Below are 16478 nucleotides of genomic sequence, written 5' to 3' on the forward strand. Positions count from 1 at the left end.
TGGCTTGAGAGTTGAGACTACAAATATTATTTGCAGTAACACAGATTTGGAGCTTGAAATTACAGCGTCGGATGAGAACGAGTATTGCTAACGAACGGACTTGATCCACATTCAAACTTTGAGTTACTTAAGAGAATATTATAAAGTTTTGCACCATAAAATAAATTGCAACAAAACTTCCTACCATCAATATATTTCCACCATAAAATAAATTTCGGGCATATTGAACCAGATACATATTATTATTATTATTATTATTAGAAATACATCTACAGTTTCATGTCAAGTATTTGGCAAAATGGACACATATTTTTGTTACACTTTTCCCAGTCTCTAAATATTTTTTGAAATTACATTATCAATGGCACATCAATAACCAAAAACTAATTAGTAGGCTGAGTGAGTGATCAATAAAAAACTTAATTTCTTCGCATTGGTTGAAGAGATCAAATGAGATAATCTGATATGAAACATTGAGAAAATAATTAACCAAATATTCCTTTTTGTTGTAAGTGACCACCATCATCGGCGTCGCTAACAATGAACGGTGTGATACTCGGCGCCAATTTCAGAACCAGCACTGGTACGCATCTCATCTTCCCATTTCTGAAATCTCTTCTTCTTTCAAGGTTATAACCTCTAATTACACCTGTTTGTTCTCATATTTCACTTGATTTGATGATTATCTAGCTATGTATGTGGCTAATCGGGCTTCTTAAAACATCACACAGCTTACTGATAATGTCTACATGTGCAGATCTGGATCGGTAAAAGGCTTTCTTTTACAAATCTGTATCATGTTTTCTATGCTTTAGAGTCAGCATTTTGTAGCTTACAGGGACTAAAGTGTAAATGTTGCTTAAATTTCTATGTGCATGAAGGAAATTTTGCCCTTCTGAAAATTACAAACAAGCCCTCAGTGCCGGAAAAATTACCAATAAGTCCCTGAAATGTTACCAAAATCATGTTTGAAGCCCAAAACTTGTTTAAAAGCCCTTAAAAATTTACAAACAAGTCCCAAGACCCTAAAATCTTCACAAACAAGTCCTTTTAACCCATGACTTATTTGTGGATAATTACTAAAATGTCCTAATTCTTGGCTGGCCGTTTAATGTTGCGTGCTTGCTGTAAATATGGACAGATATAAATTACATGGTATTTAGGTGGGTTTGATAGAAGTTATGTGAGCCCACAAAGGACCATTGCACATCTCTTCTTTGTTTTCCATATTTTAGTTTTTTTTATTGTACAAAAAATTCAAATTTTTTATGAAGAATTTAATGTTAATATTTCATCTTTTTTTCTCATTTGCTTTTAAATAAAAGCAACTGGTTATAAAGGCGGCATCTTTGGCCATGGCTCGTGATGGTGCAAGTGGAGGTGTTGTTCGTACTGTTACTGTAAGTCTTTTCTTTTTTGTGCTTCTATGCACCCCCATCATGTCAGTAATCATGCAATTAGGGTTTTAGACATGAAAACGAATCGATAGCTGCAATGTAAAATTTTGTTTATTGCAGATTAATGCTGAAGGTGTCATGAGAAAATTCTACAGAGGGGATACATTGCCTCTATGGCATGATGGAGCCCACTAACTCCTTGCTTGACATCCTCTCTTCTTCGGTACCCGAGCCCATGAGTACTTGATGGAAATTTCTCTCATGCATAAGGATAATTAGTGTGCATCTTTCTTTTTTTCTCAGTTAAATGCTTTGATTTTCTCATGTGTAGTAAATTAGATGGATTGAACTTTCTAAACAAAGGTTTTACGACAGTAATGTAGAATTTATTCTGATTATCTTTTCAGGCCTATTGTATTTTTACTATTGTGCATTTGTGCTTGGTAGTTTTGGTATGGGTTAACAGTTCTGGTAATCTAGATTGTCAGGGATTTATGCTGATTGGTACCTGGGAATCGAAATTCTAATCTTTTACTCAACAATTCTAAACAAATTAATAAATGAACTTTTGTGAGCATGTATTTTGGGCTTTACATACAACAATAGGTTGGAAAGATGTCTAATAATAAACATTCTGAGGTTTATGATGTTGTAAACAACACCGGCTATGCATTTAGTGTTTAGAGCAGATAAATATAAATATTACTTGGACGATTGGATATGAATTGTGACCTTCTTCCCCTTTCCAAAGCAGAATGGCTTTAACTTTCTCACTGAGGAATGCACTCATGGGATCCATACTAATGGCCTCCACTTCAATCGTTCTTTCAACTGGCCTCGCCGCATTGCTCAGTAGCACATGCACTATAAAGAAGGCTCTTAACACCACAATTTACGGATCACATGACGAGCGTGATGGCCATAAAATACACGTCTATTCTTACCATCTTTCTCTTTTCTTTCTTGTGCTATTCACTCTCCATAAGGTTCTTTGGACAGTTTGGTTTCCTCGTCAATGTTCCTCGAGGAAATGACAATAATAACCCCGTGACAGTTGAGTATGTTTGTGGGCATTTGGGAAAAGTTTTTGGGCTGAATACTATAGGAAATAGACTGTTTTTTGTTGCCATGCCTCTTTTGTTCTAGATTGTGGGTCCCGTTTTGGTATTCTTGTGCTATGTTTGCATGATGGTCATATTGTATAATGTTCATGTGGTCACAGATAATAATGGAAAAACTAAGGCTAGAGGAGAGTTCATGGAGAAAAATTGCTTGACAGGTGCTGTGTGCATGATTATTATATGCTTGCAATATTTCTAATTTTACAATTTCTTGCAATTGGAGCAAATTAATTTAAGACGGGTTTCAATTTTTTTTTTCTGTGGTGTGAATAAAAATTTCGGCAGAATTTTCATTAGGTGTCTACTGTGTGGGGCCTACATTGTAAATTTCATACACTATTCTATTATAAACTTACACATAATTAAACAAGAAAATACTCGAGTTCTTCTCGTTCATAATAAAAGAAATTATAGAAACATAATTAATTGTATATATTTATGTCATAAAATGTATTCAATAATTCATTTACATTATCATAATTGAATTATTTTAACAAAGTAGTTTTTTGCTTCCTGCAGCGCACAAACCATATGCACCTCTGTTTTGATTCTATAATGTGTACGCTGCATGAAGCCAAAATTGCTCTGTTAAAATCTTTAGCCAAATATGAGCATTACCTTGACCTCATATTATAGCAACTAAAAGCAACTAAATTATCATAATTAAATCCATAAGCCGTAAATACAGGATACCTCCAGTTTTTGTGAATCCGAAATAATGCGTGGTACAGAACAAGCGCTGGTCCACACAATACACCGGCATCACGAATTGCGATGCAGCCCAACCTCTGATCAAGTAGACGTAGATCATTTCTGAAATTGGGATTTAAATACCTATTAAACGCCACCTCTGAGGCTCTGACGCAATTGAGACCTCTTATATAGAAACAAACCCTCTAAAAAAACAAAAAAATATATTGTTACAGTGTTAGGAAATTGGATTATCCCTCTATAAAAATAAAAACATAGAATATCCTGTCCAGGAATTTTTGTTCCGCTTAGCAGGGTTTAGAATTTGAATTAGCGAACCATTAATAATGACGGAAAATTTTGTACCGTCCGGTGAATGGAATAATCAATCTCATTTTCTATATATTTCAACTTTTCAATGAAACGATATCCATTAACAATATTTTTGAATTTTATTTTCGACTAATAAAAAAATTGGCTTTGTAGACCAATGGCAATGAAGCATCAAGTCTGAAGCGCTTTGTCCTTTGACTCTTTTAAATTTTCGACGACGAGTGAGGGAGGCGATTTTTTTTTTTTAATTCTTTTTTATGAGAAGCCCTAGGCGGAGGCGATTTTTTTGGATCAGAACCTGCACAAATTATTAAAGGAGTTTTTGTATTTTAATTATGGTCAGATTAATCTGTATTATGATCGGACAGTAAGAATATAAATAGATATATTTTGTTACCTCATACGATATGGATTCCGAGTGAGACTGTGGTGCTATATATATTGATCAGATTGGTCCGTATTATGAATTGTGGTGCTATATATATTTTATTTTAAATTTAAATATTTAATATGAATTGTTAAACAGGTTAAAAAATTTACTCGAAGACTATATTTTAATTATTCTTTTTAGAATTTTATTATTTTTTTAGATAAGTAAAATAGTTTATTACTTTTGAATGTTTCAGAATCTTTAGATCAAGTTAATTTATTTTACCTATCTAAAGAAAATAGTAAAAAAGTTCAAAATTTTTTTTTAGTTTATTCTTTAAATATATTTTCAGATGAAAAACATGATAAACAGTTTAAATCAGTTATATGAACTTTGAAAATAAAAAATATTAATATACACAGTCAATCATAACAAATAATACCTCTTGCAAAATACTTTGCATGTTTGCTAGATTGTAGAATAGTGTGACACGTGGCACTATGGCAATGGAGCATCAAGTCTTATGCACTTAATTTGACCTTTGACTCGTTTAAATTTTGGATGATGTAACATAACATAATATCTTTGTTTACATATGGAACGTTAGATTATAACCAGCGCGAATATTAAATGGACTTTGAAAATAAAAAAAATATTAATATACACAGTTAATCATAACAAATAATTAATACCTCTTGCAAAATACTTTGTAAGATTGCAAAATAACTCATTTGAGTCCCAAAATTTTTAATGTTTGTAATACTCTCATGTTATACTCGATCGTAAAGAAATAAAATAGTACCTTCTTGCCCTTAAAAAATAGAATGTACACGAAGCTCAAGTTCTTATTGTTTTGAATCCGAAATTTCAAATTTGCTATTGGTATTTAATTGCATTTAAATATTCTGATTATTCTGGTAGGACCTCCCTGTATATGCATCAAAATTGATACTCCATAAAAGTAATTGAGTTTCAATACCTCTAAATTATGTCAGGTAATCAAATAATTTCGATGTTTTAATCAATCATTTATTATTATCAAATTTCACAATGTGTAGGGGTATACCAAATTTAATGTCCATAATGATATTATTATTTTATTAAGTAATCATCTATAAAATTTTCGACATATTTTTAAAGTTTCATTTTTAGCTTATTCTTGTTATTTCCTTGAGATTTTAAAAACCCTTTTTTGTTTTCTCAATATTTCATTCTGAAAATGATATAATTAATAACAAAAAGATAAAAAGTTTCATAATATAATAGGCACAATTCCATGTAAATCTTATCTCAGTTAGAAACTTTTCAAAGATATTTAAGAAATTCAAGGTATCTCTACAATTAGATACCTTGAATGGTTCGCCAATAATATTTTAGTGGAATATTGTTGGTTCAGTAAAAGAACGAGAAAGTACTATAAAAAAAAAAGAACAAAAAATTGCAATCGATCGAGATTACAGATTCAATTTCAACAGATATGTGACAGTAAAATTAATGATACAAAACACACATACAAGAAAACAAAAAAAAAGAGAAGACAATGACAAATACTAAAACAATTGAAGAGTAAAATATTCACCGGAGGAGTCCGTGGCTCTAATGTCCGCCTAAATCAATTGAAGGGACATGTTGGCATAAATTGCGGACCAAATTAGCCTTGGAGGAATCACCCACACCTGGCCACTCCAATTTTTGGAGGCTGGTAAGGTATTGCAGCCCTTGAGGCACACCCAGTTCAGGACAACCATAAATCTCGAGTTTTTTAAGAATGGGCATTGCACCCTCCTCTATCTCCCATTCCTTCATTGATAAGCTACTAAGCTTCAAAACTTCTAACTGGCTAAAGCCTCCAGAGAAACAGGTTGTTTTTCGACTTTCGAATGCTTTATCAAGTATGAGAACCTTAAGGCAGCGCAGCTTCTCCAATACTGGCATTATATCATGCTGGAACTTGTAACCCCAAATTTCGAGATAAATGAGGTGACAGGGGAGCATATCCTCATGAAGCAGCTGGGTCAATTTTGTGGGGCTATCGTAAAAAAGTATGAGAGATTGTAAATGGTTATAAAATGGGAAACCTCTCATGTCAAGTATGTCCAGTACACTATCATCATGCCATATCTCGAGATTGGTTAGGTGTTCTAATGTGGACAGAAAAGGGACAACTGCCTTCGATGGAGATGATATGGCATCTAATTCTAATGAACGTAAATTGGGTAAATGAGGTAACTCTGTCTCCCATGATTGTGGGGCCCTCACCCTACTAATAGTTTGAAAATTTGTTAATTTTACTGATGCTGGGATTTCAAAACTATCCAAGTCATAGACATGCCTCAGTGTCTTGATATTCCAGGCACTCTTAGGAAACTCAAAGAAGCTGCCATCAATTTTTTCTAGCAGTGAGACATCAAGGGTTTGCAGAAATTGCATTCTGCCTATCACTTTTTCAAAGAATTTTTGATCACGGTTGTTACTTAGCCTCCCTCTAAGACTCAGATATCTTAACCGAGTCAATCCCACAAACATCCCCAACTCTATTGTGTTCTCCTCTTTGACTCCAATGCTTACCACTTTGAGCAGTCTTTGCTTAGAGCAATTCGGCAAGCTCCCGTTATAAAAGCACAAAAGAGTGTGGAGGTTTGGGCTCATTATAAGTTGATCACAATCTGGATTGTGAATTGCCACACGGCGTGCCCCATTCAAGCTCATTTTATTATCTGGATTTGAATACACTAGGAGAAAGTTTTCCTCTTTGGCTTTTTGAATAGCAAGATCTCGTAGCAGATCGTGTATGCGTACAGTTCCGATGGAACCAACATACGATCTACTATCTACTTGAATCATGCTCCTAGCATAAAATGAGAAAATAAATAAATAAGTACAATGATTGCAGATATCATAAATAAAATAGTTAGTATTCAAACAATTTACTTTAATGTTGTATACATAGGCTGTGTATATCATTAAATGTTGATGTAATGTGCTAGTATAATGTTGTATACATAAGCTGCTTTCATTGAAATAAAGAAAGAGCAAAACAGAAAAAAGTACTTTGATTTTTTTCATGCACAGCAAGATGTGTATAATTTTTACCACTGATTCTTTTATGCATGAAAAAATTAGGATACTATTTTTTTTTCCAATATTTTCTACAAAAAAAATTCTCCAAATTAACCCGCTGCTACCTATTTACTTTTTCTTTATTTTTTGGCGAATGGTCAACTCAAACAGAGTCTCATCACAGAATTCTCAGCCCCATGCTTCTAAAATATCAATGTTTGTTATTACATATTATATTTCCCAAAATATAATTCTGAGACTTAACATTTAACATACGAAAATGTTGATGCTTGGGCCTACAATTTTCCTATCTATTATTTTTTTCAATTAGGAAATTTAGTTTAAAGACAATCCAATGAAAACCAGCTCGTTACATCAACATGTTATATCATTAAATAAAGATGTAATACCTTTGTACGAGATCCTCTAAGAAACTCTCTGCAGTTTCTTCTAATGTTCTGTTATCTTCTTGTGGTATGAATCCCTCTGCAATCCATATTCGAAGTAAGGATTCAGCATCAATTGAATAGTCCTCAGGAAATGCGGCAAAGTACATAAAACATGACTTCAGAGCAAATGGCAGGTCCTCATAGCTGGTGCCTATGATCTCACTACAATTCTTTCCTTCAACATGCCAACTCATTGTCAGGAACACGCTACTCCAAACAGCATGGTTACGGGGCTTCTTTGATAAGAAACCACCTAAAACCACCAATGCGAGAGGAAGCCCACCACACTTGTGGACAAATTGACCTATGATATCAGAAAGATCATCAAAAGAATTTTTATTTGAATCATGATTAGGAAAAACTGTTTTTAACAAAAGCTCTCAACTAAACTCCTCAGTTAAGAACTGGAGTTTGTGTGGTTCACTTATGGGATCCATGCACTTGGGAACATCAGCGAACCTAGTGGTTACAAGTACTCTACTCCCATTGTTTTCATCTGAGAATGCTTGACTAATTTGAGTCCATAGATCAATTGTCCAGACATCATCTAGGACTATGAGGTACTTTTTGCCACTAAGAGATTTGTGAATCTCAGTATAAATCACTACTTCATTTGGCATATCACTCATGTTCATAGACGGATTTAATTGTCGCATTATCTTTCTGGAAACATCAATTATTCCGAATTTTTCAGAAATAGCTACCCATAGGCGAATATCAAATTGTCTTTTGACATCATTACTGCAAAAATAAAAGATTATATTATATATTAATATAACGAAAATGCGAAGAAGGCTGACTCCATAAAAACTTATAATTCAATATTAAATTAAAAGTTAGGGTTTCTAGTTTTCTCTTCTATTTCTTTTGTTCTTATCGCGACGTTACAAAAAGCTATTGACGGGACTACTGAAATACTTGACCTTCCCAAGTCTACCTGTTGATTGAGCGTAATGTGTGAATTCAGATATGCACATAAGCATATATGTACACAATTAAAATCAATTTAACAAACTCAATGTAATATACTAAAGTGTATTAGCAAATATATTAATTTTAAGCTTTTCATTACGCAAACCGAAAACTATATTAATTTCAAAAGGGATATATATTATGTTCATTTTATTATTTAAAATTATGTTCCAAATTAAATGACCGGAGTGATTGCATAGTTTGGAAGGTGGTTGTTAAATTTAAAAATTAAGAATTATTGTTCTACCTATAAAATTAAGAATTATTGTTCTACCTTCAAGTCAAAATAAGTTCATGAACCTCGTATGACATATTCATTGTTCTACCTATAAAATTACGTCACCTATACTCTTCTTGTGGTGAAACATATATATCTCATCTAAATATATATTTAACTTGAATTTAATATAGTACTTTATTTAAATTCATCATACATTAAGGACTTGAGAAATATTATGACCAAAGCTAACCTTTTTCTAATAAAATACAGTTTTTACATAATTAAACCAAGTAAGTATATTAACCAAGTTATCCATTTTAATTATCTGAACTAAAGTGTGTAATTTTCATAAACGAAATTAATGAAAAAATTAAAATATGGAGAAAAGAGAATTTGAATCAAATTGATAGTAAATAACACAATTACGAAAAAAAAATCGCATACCAATTGTACACTTTTTGTGCAAGAGTAGTCTTTCCGAGTCCGCCGGTCCCGCAAATTGAGACCACCGAACGTCTCTTAGTGGTCTCAACAAGCAACTCCTTGACAACGCGGTCCTGGTCTGCCTTGAAGCCAACAATATCTGGATCAATATCAGGTAGTACCGTTGGCCTGATGGGTAGTTTGATATCTCCAGTCACTACTAGAATCTCGGTTTGTTGCATGAATAAAATTTGGCTTGTTGCATCGGCTTACCGTTGCAACAATCCCTAAAAATGTCAGCTGCATGGGTTACCCATGCAACAAGCCCCAAAAAATACCGTTGCAACAACCCCCGTTGCAACTACTCAATTTCGGACTTGTTGCATGGCTTTACCATGCAATAACTTCTGGAATACTTGTTGCAACGGTGTGTCCATGCAATAAGTACCCATGCAACAAATCAAATGCATTGAGTAGTTGCAACGATATAGCATTGAGTAGTTGCAACGATGAAGTGTGTGGGTCCCATGGATTAGTTGCAACGATATAGCATTGAGTAGTTGCATGGATAAAGTGTGTGGGTCCCATGGATTAGTTGCAACGATAGGGGAGTGAGTAGTTGCATGGTTAAATGTCGTGAGCCCCACATGGTTTGTTGCATGGGTAATTAACCTATTAGTTGCATGGACAAAGGTGGGTCCCACCAGGTTATTTGCTAAGATATTGTCTGGTCCTCATATTTGTATAGATTTTACGATGCAAAAAATTGTCGTTACCAAAAAAAAAAATCCAGGCCCAATTCTATAATTCACCTCGTACCAATTTGGTACCTGTACCGATTTGGTACCAACCCATAAGCAACCAAGAAATCTTTTACATTACACATTGAAACATAATAAGAAGAACAACACAATAAAACATGGAGAGTAACATTTTAATTATCATTAATAATTATAGTAAATTCAAGCTTTCCTTGAAACATAAGACCAAAAAGGATTGCAACCACAGTATAAGAGGATTGCAACCACTTGTTTCTATAACCAAAATATACACACAACCCAGCATCAAAAAATATACAAAAAGAGGCTACTTTTCTAGCTATACAAAATACCATTTTTCTGTGATAATGGTTTATAACACCCCACACTAGAAGGGTTGGTTGTTCTGCCTTTCTTCCCCAAACCACTCGTCGTCAGCACCTAGACATGTTGCCACCTCATTTTCAGATTGCACATTGAGAAGTGCTTGGAAATTTCTTCCCCCATTTGATTCTGTAAAATCAGCACCTAGACCCTACATATACAACATATAGCATAGAATGAAATTTAATATTGATAATAAATTGTAGAAACACTCGAAAAGCATTAAAATAAGTATAATAGGTATATCTTCATAACCTACTACACATAAAAAATCAGTTTATCTTCATGACATAGGACTAAATGGTAAACTAAGTATATTTCTATTCTCATTTTATCTTCATAACATATGACTAATTGATGAATTATCAGTTTAGCTTCATGCATCTAGCTAGAACTTATTTTTAAGTATGATACCTAAAAAGCCACAAACAAGGAAATTTCCTAATACAACCTATGTTCTTAAAAAAAGAAAAAGGTTATTGATATGATACCTGAGAGATGGCCATCGACATTCCCGAAGCTCCTTCATGAGGTTGAGGTAGTGTTGTGGGACCTTGACCCTAAGCATTAATCATAGAAGAATTGTTTTAGATTATGGACATTTCAACATCCAATTAGTGAGTACTATTAACATCATCTAGTTTTAATTTGACAATCTCACCTGCAAATTAGTGATATTCCCTATTAGACCAACATTTTGAGGTCCCTGACTGTAACCTTGAGCCTAAGTTAAACACGAATCCATTCAAATGAGAATTTAGCAATCAGAAATACACAGTAAATTCAAATGACAATAAATATAAAAATTCAGAAATTAAGAGTAAATTATTTATTTCTGCAAAATACTTTAACACTTGAACCAAGGTGCAGGTAGCTTATTTTGACACGCCGGTCACCTTTCTTCCGCTTACTGCCCTTTACCATGATTTTATTGTAATAGTAAAAATTCCTAGGAATTGGTTGAACAAGTACAGTTATTTGGTTCTTCCTAGGAGTCTGGTTAGGGGTATGGTACCATGGTACTATTCATAGCGCATAATGAAGCATGCTATAGATCAATATCTTCAATTTTAAGGTTCAATAATTCTTAGGAGGCTGGTTAGGGGTATGGTACTATGCATAGCGCATAATGATGCGTACTATGGTACTATGCATAGAGTTAAATATTTTTCGTCTTTCTTTGCAATTCTGACATAAAGATAGAACCTCTCATGTTACTGGATTTAATTGGACTTGTACCTTGAAGGTTTGGCGTATCAATAACAACAACATGATTTCAGTCTCTGAGGAGATGGGCAAATTTTACAGTGGAGATTGTTACATTGTACTTTATAAATACCAATCAAATTTCAAGTAGGAAGAGTACTTGTTAGCATGCATGTTGGATTGGGAAAAATAAAGCTCAGGTTAAACACACAACTCGTATCATTTAATTTATCAATTGTATCAATTATAAAACAATATCTTCTTCACTACTTAAGCAACAGCTAGAAGAAGTTACACTACTAGAATCGAGACTTATAGCATGGGTTAAATTCTCGAATCCTAAACTGACACTGAAAATAATAATTAGACCGTACCTGCAAGTCAGGCCTTTGCATCCCCACCATAGCGTACAACTGCCTGAACATGATGTTATTTTGTTCTTGCATCCTAGTCCTCTCTTGTTGTTCTTAGTTGCTCTTGATCTTGGCAGACCAGATTTTTTTGGAGGCATATTGGTTGTCGTCTTCTATATTCCAAAAAAAAAACAAAGAAGTGTGTTATAGGCAGCAAAGAAGTGTGGTATATACCCAGATTTACTTGGTATAATTAGAGTGTTTTTATTTGCTAACCATTGTGGTTATTATCCATGAACTAATAACATTTTCTAACGAGGCAGCAACACAATTAAATTATGATTTGCATAGTACCAAATATTTGCACAAACTAAAAAGAGTATTTTTTTTCATACATATTTCGACATTTTTTTGTTACTGCAGTGACAGTGACCTAATTGCATGAAACAGAAATTATATTAGTAATATTGGAATGTCATTTATGCGACAAAGGAAACAAGTATACACCAAACAATCACATATAAATTATAAGATGAAATGTCAATTTCAAGAAATATTAAAAATACATTTGACCAAGTTGCTCCAGATACTAATTTGCAGTCTCCTATGTAGTCTCTCATTTGTCTGTGGTAAGAAAATAACACCCAATTCGACCGGGAGCTCCACCAAATAATTGCAGTACAAAAGAAATTTTTTAAAAAGTACTACAAATGGTAAACAATTGGAATATGACTTTAATTATGGAGTAGCAAAAATTTGACAAGTATAAGAGAGTATATCCCCAAAAGAAGCCAAATTTCAGAACTAATTAGTGACACAAATTCAATGTTCCAAGCAATAATGAACCAAAAAAAAAAGCAGATAAAAACATCCCAAGTAACCAGAATTTGGCTGATCACCCCTATACGTGATGACAGCTACAATTATTTGCAAATTCTGGTCATGACAAATTATTTGAGAGAGCTACATTCTTTAAACCATATTTGCAAATTCTGGTCATTACATTTGACAGGTTCAGGTATTTGAGTGTGCAACTGATATATGGTTGATTTGAGATGCAATTATACCACATTGTTAGGTAAATGGCAGACCAGAATTTTTTAGAGGCATGTTGGTTGTCGTCTACTATATTCCAAAAAAAAAACAAAGAAGTGTGGTAAATACCCATATTTACTTGGTATAATTAGAGTATTTTTATTTGTATTTTAGTAATAGTATATAAGGTTTCAACTTAAAAAAACGTGTACAAACTAATATACTTGTATAGATACCAATGGCAGCAACATGTACTTATTTTCTATGAAAAATTTTGAGTTCTTAAATTTTTTAATCCTTAATTGGATGATACCAGATCATGAAGCCTCTTTAGTCATTATTGGGAATTTTGCATGAAGCCTCTCTAGTAAATTAAAAGTGCATAGATATTGTACCAGTTGGATCCAATTCAGTTAAGTGTATACCCTCCAAAAGAACTTGTACAAACTAAGATACTTGCTGATTACCTTTAACCTTCAACACTAGTAAGGAAAAATCTCAATCCCCATGTACTTATTTATTGTCATTATTTAAACCATATTTACAAATTCCAGTATTTGAGAGAGCTACAACTATTTGCAAATTCTGGTCATTACAAATTATTTGAGAGAGCTACATTCTTTAAGATTCTTTTCGAAAATTCTGTTAATTACATTTCACAGATTCAGGTATTTGAGTGTTCCATTAATTTAAGGTTGAATTGAGCTGCAATTATACCACAATTTCAGATAAATGGCAAAAATCACAAGACAAAGGTTTTCATTTCAAAAGCCAAGTGCAAAATTTGCAGAGATAAGCGCATAACACTTAATCAATTTCAAAAAATGTTTGAATTTACCTGAAGAGGAGGAGGGTAATATGAAAATTTTTCAGGGTTCAATCTACCTCCGAGAATTGAGAGAGCTACCTCCGGTGGTTGAATCTACATCCTTGTTTGTCGGTCAATTTCTTGGCGAGAGTGATTCAGAGAGAAAGAGAGACTGTTCGAATCTACCTCCAGTGGCTGAATCTACCTCCGGTGAATTTAGGGTGGTTTGTCGGTCAATTTCTTGTTTAAATCTACCTCCGAAGGATGAATCGTGACCTAATGGAGAGAGGTAAAGAGGGAAAGAGGAAAAGAGGTGTTAAGGGCAAGTCAAAATTTGAGGGAGGCGGCTAAAGTAGTGGATCTGAGAAGGGATGTCGTGAAGGGATTTCGGAATTCACATCCTCTCCATGACATGATTTCCCCAAATTAGTAAATCTGGACTGTTTATTTATCACTGCCTGAATCTCAAAGCCCTTTAATGAAGTATCCCCTGCTGAGCCCGAATCTCCAATCTGTTAGTGATTTAATCTCACACCGTGAATTTAGGGTAAGAATGCGCAATACTTGAGAGGAACGTACCCTATGGAAATCTGATGTGAGCTATAAAGGGGGGAAAATTTTTATCGCCAATTGATGTTATTGACAGAGAGGTTTCTCCTTTCTTCAGTTTGTAGGAAATGCTTTGTATATATAAATTATAAATGTGATGTGCTGTTTTAAATCAAAACTGCTCTGTTAGTAAAACCCCCCAAATTTGAGAGGGAAGTGAAATACAGCACCCGGGAACTTGTTTTGTATTTACATGTGAATTTATAAGAAGTGGAATTTTAGTATAATTACATGTGAATTTATAAGAATATATATTTGTACATAAGATATAAATTTTGTAAAGGATGTAATAATTATATTTTGTTATTTTAATTATAGATGTACATGTCACGACTATTTGATGAATAAAATTCAATTTATTATGTACTATTGTTTATTTGCATGATATGTTGTTATTTTCTAATTAATGAATAAAATTGGCATTTTGTGTGTTAAAAAAAATTATTGAAAAAATATATTAGTAAAATTTACACGATAGTGAATGTTAATTCGTGTTTTTATGTCTTAGTAAGCGATTTAGACACGTAAAATAGTACATTAGCACATGCATGTTGTGTTAACAATTCATATGCTATATACTTGTCATGCAACAACAACAACAATTGTCGAGGCTAATGAAGAAAGAAACAAAAATGTCATGCATCGATCGATCGGGACCGTTACAATTAAAGATTACTAGCTTAAATTGTCTGTGTGAAAATTTGGTCGAAATTTACGTTGATTTTCACATCCATCAAGCTTACGGACTATCATGCCATCGAATGGCTATAATCACATCACGTCGGATCAAAGCTTATACATAACCAAATTCAAAATCATTTCTATTGTGTATGTTAAGGGTTATCCCTTGATCATTTAAAAGTTAAATTTGAATCATTTGAAGAAAAATCAACCGTCGATTTGACACGTGAAAATGCACGGTCCACATTTAATAACACTATGACAAGAGCCAAATAATAATGAAATTGTATAAATTTTATATTTGTATGTATATTTCGTTCACATAATATGGTAAAATTTAGTTTTTTATTTTTTTGGAATTTTGTGCATATAATTTAGTGTGCAATTATTATCTTATTGATTACTGGATTAATCAGAGCCCTATGATGTGTGATGAACTATTCAGATTTAAAAGGAGGCCTCCATTTCAATAGATGAATTACTTGGGGACATTTTCTCTCAATTAATACCATCCATCAGGTAGAAATCCGCCCCATCGGAAGGCTATCTAACTTTCAAGATGCGTGCTACATTGATCAGGCGGCTATATTCGTTACCGCTAATTTTATATTAACTCAGACTACAAACAGAGTGGAGTAAAGGGGGAAATGAGATAGTCTCACAGAGAGCCTTCTCTGTGAAGGACTTGGCGTTTTTTTGAAAATCAAATCCAAAAAACCCTTCTCCTCCCAAAATCCTCCTCCTCAGCCGCAGCCGATCGACTAACCCTCACATCTCCCTCTCCGAAACCCCTATCTAAGAAACCCTCTCTACTCAGCCGATCGACTAACCCTCACATCTCCCTCTCTCCGAAACCCATGTCTACAAAACCCTCTCTACTCAGCCGATCGACCTATCTCTCTGACCTCTAAGAAAACCTATCGCTCACCCTCTCTACTTTGCTTTGTTTTGTTTATCTTAATTTTGTTCTCTATTTTGATTTATTCAGATTTTATAGATCGCAGAGGAAGAGGATTGGAGCGCATTGAGGTATATCTTGACATTTTTTCCCTTAATTATTTAGCTAGAACTAGTCTTTCTTGAATTATTATCAATGAAAAGTGATAGCTACAAGTTAGAAGTGTAAATGTAATTTAGGATTGTATTGTAGCAGTCTGGTTTGCTAATATGTCGTGTAATATATCTGGCTGGTAATTTCGGTTGATTTCCTTGAATTCCTTGATTTCAACTGCACTTGGGAATGAGATGTATTATGGGTTTGAATACTGTCATGACTAGTTACATTTGTTTATAAATTTAAGATCTGCAGTAGACATTAAATGGTTAATAAAGTGTTAATCTGAATATCGAGTTTGCATTTTTTGCATTGCATATAAGCTTAATCTGAATATGAATGATTTAATTAATTCCCATATGTTTTAGACATCATATGATCTTCCTCTAGAGTTGTTTTTTTTTTTAATGTAAAGTAAAGTTTGATTCTTTTGTAGAAAATCACTTTTATAGTTATGTACTGTTCTGATTTTTGTTAACTTAGGTTTTAAGAACCAGCACTTAAAGGGCGTACCTTGAGCCATGTAATCTTTGATATGTTGATGATATAATTGTC

The 16478-nt window shown here is 33.4% G+C and overlaps 2 protein-coding genes, 1 long non-coding RNA gene and 1 other non-coding gene across 6 annotated transcripts in view; 2 read left to right on the plus strand and 2 right to left on the minus strand.

Annotated features, from left to right (window-relative positions):
* Positions 1-16478, minus strand: part of LOC144557203 (disease resistance protein RPP13-like) — a 187614-nt gene that overhangs the window by 84312 nt on the left and 86824 nt on the right. For all 3 annotated transcript variants that reach the window (XM_078305740.1, XM_078305739.1, XM_078305742.1), the window contains one exon: positions 9057-9252. In XM_078305740.1, coding sequence (XP_078161866.1) covers positions 9057-9252 — 196 coding nt within the window. The remainder of the gene's footprint in view (positions 1-9056; positions 9253-16478) is intronic.
* Positions 1108-1212, plus strand: LOC144557675 (small nucleolar RNA snoR103). The gene has a single exon (XR_013512754.1). It is a non-coding gene; the product is annotated as a small nucleolar RNA snoR103 (small nucleolar RNA).
* Positions 1272-1962, plus strand: LOC144557216 (uncharacterized). Its single transcript, XR_013512555.1, has 2 exons — positions 1272-1400; positions 1518-1962. It is a non-coding gene; the product is annotated as an uncharacterized LOC144557216 (long non-coding RNA).
* LOC144557211 (uncharacterized) lies at positions 9956-11879 on the minus strand. The gene is made up of 4 exons (XM_078305749.1): positions 11758-11879; positions 10839-10901; positions 10669-10737; positions 9956-10328 (listed from the first exon to the last, which is right to left on the minus strand). The coding sequence occupies exons 1-4, from the start codon at positions 11827-11829 to the stop codon at positions 10182-10184; spliced, it is 351 nt and encodes a 116-aa protein (XP_078161875.1). The 5' UTR covers positions 11830-11879; the 3' UTR covers positions 9956-10181.

This window comes from Carex rostrata, chromosome 7 (assembly GCF_964058835.1).
Source record: "Carex rostrata chromosome 7, lpCarRost1.2, whole genome shotgun sequence".
Classification (NCBI taxonomy): Eukaryota; Viridiplantae; Streptophyta; class Magnoliopsida; order Poales; family Cyperaceae; genus Carex; species Carex rostrata.